The 7,633-nt window shown below is 37.6% G+C and overlaps 1 protein-coding gene across 1 annotated transcript in view; it reads left to right on the forward strand.

Annotated features, from left to right (window-relative positions):
• Positions 1–7,633, forward strand: part of RPRD1A (regulation of nuclear pre-mRNA domain containing 1A) — a gene marked incomplete at its 5' end in the record, with an annotated part of 40,728 nt that overhangs the window by 1,211 nt on the left and 31,884 nt on the right. The window contains 5 exons of the mRNA XM_031055633.1: positions 4,403–4,532; positions 5,205–5,311; positions 5,392–5,486; positions 6,400–6,526; positions 6,625–6,800. Coding sequence (XP_030911493.1) covers positions 4,403–4,532; positions 5,205–5,311; positions 5,392–5,486; positions 6,400–6,526; positions 6,625–6,800 — 635 coding nt within the window. The remainder of the gene's footprint in view (positions 1–4,402; positions 4,533–5,204; positions 5,312–5,391; positions 5,487–6,399; positions 6,527–6,624; positions 6,801–7,633) is intronic.

Genomic DNA, 7,633 nt, shown 5'->3' on the forward strand with positions numbered 1-7,633 from the left:
TACTCCCAGCAGTGGCTGTGTGTTGTGTTCCCTTTGTTACTAGTCTCCAAACCCAGTCAAAATACTTGGACCCTCAAACCTTGAACACATTCAATAGGCAATCCTATTTCCCTCTTTGAAGAGAAAACATGGCAATTATCAAACCTTAGTAAAATTCACCAGGTGACTGCACAAGTTGGAATGCTTAGTTTAACCTTTTCTTAGTAGAAGGTTAATGAATTTTAAGGTTAAGGACTTGTTGTACAACATGCCTTTTGTGGATTATGTTGTCTTTAAACTGTCTTTTCTGGTGGCAGCCTCTCAAGTGGCTTTTTAGAGTCATATTACCGAAGATGCTCTGCTTAATCAGCATAAAAACCCAGGTTAGCTCTCTGCAGTGTGAAGGATCAGTGAGCTTGCACTCAAGTTTCAGTGCTGCTTGACTTAACAATATTTGGTCTTGTAATCAAAAGCTTGAAAGCTTGTCAGGTATTTGCAGAGATGGCATGAACTCCTCTTGCAAAGGTGTGAAGCATGCTGTGAGAAAGTGTCCCAGAGGTTTTGGGAAAAGTGGTGGTGCTCATAAACTCTCATGTGTGTGTATAGACTAAAGTAATTCAAAAGCAATTTAGCAAAGTTTTTATTTGAATCCATACTAGAGAATTTAAGTATCCTAATGAAATGTTTAGGGCTGATAATTTTTGTGAGATTTTAACATACCGATTCTTATTGTTTCAAACCCTTTTGTTAGGTGGTATTTTCCTTCAAGGTCAGTTGACAGAGCAGAGCTGGCCTGCAGAAAGCCCCAGCCTGATGTAACATTTTCAGATGCTCAGTTAGTCTATACGCTTTGTAGTGGGATGTAAGTGAAATCTCTTATGCTTGTGTGCTTTTCTGTAGTTTCTTCTAGCCTATCTACACCAGCAAATATGTTTCGGTTCTAGGTGTAAAACAGCATGAAACTAATGGGCATGTTTCTAGCTGTCTTCATGGGAGCTCAATTTCAAATGAAGGAGGTAAACCTGGAGAAGACAGGTGATTGTGCTGACTTTGATTGCCAGGGATAACCTTGGTGAAAATGACTGATTTATTGCCTTTCAGGGTGAAATGCTGGTTACTTGCACTAAAGTGGTGGCTTGTCAGTGTTAAGAATTCTCTAAGTCTTATGGATTAAAGCAAATAATGTCAGGCATCAATTCTGAGCTGCTAGAGAACCTGGCATACCTAGGCAGGGCTAACAAAAATGCATTGCTGAGAAGAATGGATTGCCAAAAACTAAGACTTGATAATGTTGTCTCCACTGCAGATATCTCAATATGCTAATTGTTGGTGAAATATCATTATTATCTGAAGAATATTCATTGGCATTTAAACATGTCAGATACATTTTTGGTACAGACATAGTTTCATTTGCAAGGTGCCGATCTCATGTAGTCTCATTGAAGATGCTTTCAGAGTAATATGCATAATATGGCTCTTATACCAACCAGCACTGTTGACACATTAAAATACTTCAGAATCCAGTGCTTCAGGGAGGTACTTTGGTGGCTAAATGGTGAGTTTAGCTGCAACAAACAGAGGAGTTATGTGAACACTGCGCAGAGCTTCTGAGAAGATGACTCAATCCAACACGGATGATTTCTTGGCAATTTTGTGTTTGCAGAGGATACTGTTGGTACAGAGATGGCTACTTGTAACACTGTACGTTCTGGCAGTGTGTGCCTTTCAGATCCTTCTTCAATCTAGGTTCTTACAGGTTTTCTCCCTTAATTTTCTTCTGACAGTAAGAATGCTTTTGCTGTTAGCCTTGCCACGTGTTGAGGACCTTCAAAAATTGTCTGTTTGATCCATTTTGATGTTCTGAGGTTTATCAATGCCCCAGGCTGGACAGTTAGTTTCATGCCACTGAAGAGAGATGCTCTAACATAGTTGTTTCTCCAAAACAGATGTATTTGATACTGATTTTAACTTGTATTTCAGACATCACTAGTCAATTTATAGTCATGCTAGCATTAGAATGTTTTCAGTTCAGGTTGCCAGAGGTTACCTTCAGTCTCATGTGTAAGGCAGAGTGCCAGTAGACCAGTATGTAAGTCTTGAAGATTTGTGAAGGTAGAGGGAGCACTTCTCGAGACTATGCATAATTTTTACCTTTGGAATTTTGTGTAGCATGTTCTTACAGCAAGAGGAATTAAATTTTACTTCACAATTTTCCTTGTAAATTATTAGGGTAGAACACTCAAATTTTCAACCAAAGGCACAGATAGCTTAATAGTGGGTCTAGGATTTTTGTTCATTCTGCACAGCTTTGTTTATGTTGAATTGTAGTAGGAAGCTGAAAAGGTAGTACTTGGGAAAATAGGCCTGAAAGTGACTTTCTCTGGTTTAGGATGCTTTTACCAAATATGGTACATCAATCTTTTACTGCAGTGAATAGATAGTGTCTAGGCTTTGTGAGAGTCAGCATTACCCCACTTCATGTCACTGTGTATCCATCTCATGTCTTTGCCAACCCAATTGATTTGGCTGTTTATTGGAAAGAAAAAAGTTAGAGTGTCTCACAAGTGGGCTACATCATTAAGGATTAAAAAATAATGTGGGTTTGTTTTTTTTTTTTGGTGAAATGGATGGATAAGGGCCTATCCTGCATAAAGTTCCAGATGATATAGGAAGGGGAACAGCCTGCTTCATTAGATTTTGAATCCTAATTCTGGGCTTATTTAAGAACTGAGAGAGGGGAAAGGGCGATCTTTGGTAAACTTTAGTTACTTTTTGGTTATGCCTATGAGACAATATGTGTTTTCTGGCATTCTCTCTTTGAATAATTCAAAACTTGTGAGGTGTCAGAACTCTGATTTACATGAAACATAGGAGATGTTTTATCATCAGTCAGGTCTTAATATGGAAATTGAGCAGCACAACTTTATAAAACCCACATTATAGATTTGACTGAATAGATTGATTTCCTGTGTGCTTGCATGTGATGACTTCACTGTTTGGAGCAGACTCTATTGAATCCACCTTGTGTCCAGGATTTCCAAGCTTTTTTTTTTTTTTGTTTCCTACTCTTTACTTTACCTTGACTGTAAGCAAAGTGCATTTTTACGTTTAACAGAGGGTTTTTTTCCCCAGTCAATCCAGAACTCCCAACTTGTTAGATATGTCTGTTCAAGAGACTGCAAAGAATTCGGTACTTCAAGGAGAAATCCTTCAGAGGAGTCTTTCTGTAGTGCAAAATTTATTCTCAAAAGCATTTCCCTAGAGTGAAAGCATATTAACGTTGAATTTTCTCTTGATATGTGAGGGTGGTAGTTCTGCATTTTTGAGGAGATGGACTAGAAAGTAAAAAAATCAAATCATATTTGCTTGTATAAATTATGAGAAATCCTGGATTGTCATTACCATAGTGCTACTTTCCTTGAGAGAGCAGAAAAAACTTGTCTTTCAAGAGAAACCTCTTTTTAAAATCAGAGTGTACATATAAAGATTATGTGGTGGTAATGGCATTCTGGTGTTAACCAAGGGTAGAAATGTTACAGTAAGAGTTTCAGCTCCAATAAACTTGTAGAGTAATGAAAATTAGATGAAGTATAAATGAAAATACCCAGGTAGGAGCACTTAAAAAACATGGAATAGATTTTGAGAAGCAGCTTGTAAATTGGAAGCTTGTAGTCTATTGCACATTAAGAGAGGTGGGATAAGATGTTTAAGGTGCTGGGAGAAGAGATACACCGCAGGAGCTTGAAAGTGGTTTTTGAAAACATTTTTGTGCTATTACACCTGCTGGCATATGAGTGTTTTAACAATTCAGAGGTGGGGAAGGGGAGTATCACAGTGATACAGGGACACTGACTAGGGGATTGACTGTTGAGTTTGCTTAAATGTGAGAATGAGGAGTGGTTATGTGAGAGTAAGACTGAGTGAAATTCAGACTGAAAAGGAGGAGGTTCTTCACATGAATGATAGTGCCTCATCAGAAGACTTCATGAGTGTAAGAAATTTAAGCAGGCTTAGAAGGAAGCTGAAGTACTTTGAAGAAACCCATGAAGGCTGCCAAACAGGAATCATAAAAGGCTCAGGAAAACACCTGAAAAGAGTTCGGGGATGAAGAACACTTTGGAATATCTGGGGATTTTTTCTGTTTGTTTTTTGGGATAGCACTAAAAGCAAGTTGTGTCATACTATGAAGGAAGAACTTTAACGAAGAGAGCAGAAGGGAGAAAAAACCCAATGAGTGACTAAAGTCTTTCACATGAAAATACTGAATATGTGAAATGGTGTAAGCAGAAATGAAAACGGGAAAAACACACTTGATTTCAGGGTGTGGGGGAGTGGGTGTTTGTATTCAGTATGAGCCTAGATATATAGGTATTAGTTGAAGGAAATAAAAATTTTAATTATTTTTAATTTTTCTTTTTATTAGCAAAACCAAATAGGAAGTTGACATTCCTGTACTTGGCCAACGATGTCATACAGAACAGCAAAAGGAAAGGACCAGAATTTACAAAAGACTTTGCTCCTGTAATAGTGGAGGCTTTTAAGCATGTTTCAAGGTACAGTAAACTTGTATGTGCAGTGTCCTTCGCAGTGCATTTGAGAAGTGGTCAGTTGATGTCTTCTGGCCCATCTAGTCTTCATGTGCTATTTCTGTACTTCAAATCTTGTTAGTTTCATTTATTCAGTGTTCTTGTGGTCTTGGATAGTCTTACTACAGCTGGATGAAGTTTGATAGTAAATTCATCAGCATTCAGTTCCTTTTTGCCTTGGAAGGCAGCCTTCCAAGAAGTAAGAAACTGAGACTTGCTTACTGTCTGTGTTTATGTGCTACAACAGTTTGGCATTTTTCATTACTGGGTGTTGCATGATTTGTTTTTCCCCAGCAGCCTCAAATGTCATTGCATGAGGAACCCGGAGTCTTGATACAGGATTATCTTTACAATGATACACAGCTGTTGAAGCAACATAAAACCTATTTGTAGTGTTTGCAGATTTATGGGTCGAAACAAAAAAAAAAAAAAAAGAGTTGGATGTAGGCCCCTTTTTTTTTTCATCTGCTTGCTAGGGCACGTTGAACTTCTTTTAAAAGTGAATTTGTTGTTTTCTGAGGTTATTTGACTTCTGATGCTTGGGTATTGCTAAGATCTGTGAAGATCCTTCTGTGAGAAATAATTCTAAAGCAGTGCTATACTTCTAGTGCTGATATTTGGTTTTTTTCCTTCTAACAGTGAGTCTGATGAGAGTTGTAAGAAACACCTTGGCCGAGTGCTGTCTATCTGGGAAGAAAGGTCTGTTTATGAAAATGATGTATTAGAACAACTTAGGCAAGCTTTGTGTAAGTATTTTGTGAGTGTATGAAGGTTCTGTCTCCTGTTTGAAATAGTACTGCCCTGACTGCTGTTTGTTTTCATTTAGATGGAGACAGAAAGGTGAGGAAGCGCACATATGAACAGATCAAAGTTGATGAAAATAACTGTTCACCTCGAAGTTCTCCCACTGATCCTCCTCAGGTAACAGCATGTTTATAAAATTCTCTACTTACATATGGTTTCATACAGAAGTTTTTGGTTTCTATTTTTTTGAATGGTCTCTGTCTTTCAGTGAGGAACTGGTTCTGGGAAAGAATGGCTACACCTGAAACTTATAATAGTTTTTCAGCAGGGTATGGTGTAACTTTATGTATTTGACTCTAAACTCAGATGTATGAACGGTATGTCCAGCTTTGTTCATGTCAGGATTTCAGCAGTTTGTACAATGTATTGAGTTCTCTTTCAGTGTTCAGGGTAGTAGTAACACATGTATTACAGTGTAAGATTGTTACAGATTTATTGATAAAATGTTTCCCAAAGTTTCACTCACGGTAGCTGTGAGGAATTCTTGTTTACCTTGCTCTGTTACAGCTCTTCTAATTCTTGTGGGGTTTTGTTGCAGTATTGCCCTATCTCAAAAGGATTTTTGTTATAGCAAAGAATGACTGTCCTCAAGTCATCACAATTTAGTATGTTTCTCTGTAGCAGATATCTGGGCTTCTGTGAACATCAGCCCTACTTCCAGAAGAAGTGCACTGATACAGTCTTTTGCCATAGTGAAGCAAAACAACAAGAAAAGTAATTTTAAAAATGTATAATAAAATGAAAGGTACTGTAAAATAATCACTACTGTCAAGAAGAAAAGGTTTATAAGTATTCCTATACAAAGAATTTAAATGAGAAAGCTCTTGTAGAAAGGTGACCTTTAAAACTGGAAACACTGCAACGATGTGCTGAGATTAAAGGTTTGGTTTTGTTTTGTTTGACTCTAAAGGTGATACTGTAAATGCTGCTAAAATTACCATCAAATCAATAAGTTTGTTGTAAAATACTTCTGTTTCGTTATAGGATCTGTTTATTTTAACTAGTTCTCAATCTTGCATGCTTTTTTCAGACCACAGATCTCATTAGAGCATTACAAGAACTAGAAAATGCTGCCTCTGGGGATGCAGCAGTTCACCAGAGAATAGCTTCCTTGCCTATAGAGGTCCAGGATGTGTCCCTGTTAGACAGAATAACAGGTGAGGGTTGGGGGTCTGGTAACCAAAATGCTCTTCTAAGAACGTAATGGTACGTAATGGAATCACACTTTACCTGTTTTTCTCTGCTTGCTTTTTAGATAAGGAATCTGGAGAGCAACTTTCCAAAATGGTAGATGATGCATGTATGTTGCTGGCGGATTACAATGGCAGGTTGGCAGCTGAAATAGATGATAGAAAACAGCTAACTCGAATGTTATCAGACTTTCTCCGATGTCAAAAAGAGTTCCTTGCAGAGAAAGAACATAAGCTGGAAGTGCGTAATATTTTGTTTTAGTCTCTTCTTCACTAAAGCTTGTTCTTGCAAATGTTTTTGGTTAGCCTGAGCAACTTTCCTCTCCAAAGACAAATATTTTTTTGCCACTGTTATGTCTTTGCTTCCAGCACATTAGTAACACATTGTTTGATTCTAGTGTTCTAAACCTACTAAACCAGCTCTTTCTGCTTTTCAGTCTTGGTTATACCTACAAACTTAGTTTTAGCAGTGCAGATAGAAAGTCTTATTCTTGGTGTTACAAACTTAATTCTTCATAGTGTCGTTTTCTTTCCATGCTCTTTTCATTCATTGTTGTAAGTCTTAGTTATGTATTTGCTAAAGGATAAGAATTTAATTCCAGGTTTCAGCACAAGTTTTTAACCTGCCTCAAGCATCCATTAAACACAGGGAAATGTACTTAGAGCTTCTACAGCCTCTAACACAGCTGGTTGTCAGCACTAGCACCAGCACGACTAGACAGATCATAATAAAAGAGTGATGCAGGGTGAGCAGCTCATTATTAGCAAATGATCCTTAAGTTACTCTTTTCTTTGCTATTACCAATCACCTGTTTTTCTTTCATACCATGTACTACTGTAAAGCCTCCTGTGGAACATTCCAAATATTTAGAATATGTCCATAATTTCATGTCAGTGGCTTCCCAATGCTAACCTTGGGTACTACAATAATAGAATTGAAGCTGCATCATTTTGCAAGGGGATATGTCTGAACAATCTTGATGCCCTGTAACTGCAGCATATGCATATATGGTCCCAGCATTAATTAATCTTCAGGTTTCATCATATGTGCCTGTCAAGAGCATTTTCTTTCCC

Source organism: Geospiza fortis, unplaced genomic scaffold (genome assembly GCF_000277835.1).
Source record: "Geospiza fortis unplaced genomic scaffold, GeoFor_1.0 scaffold206, whole genome shotgun sequence".
NCBI lineage: Eukaryota > Metazoa > Chordata > Aves > Passeriformes > Thraupidae > Geospiza > Geospiza fortis.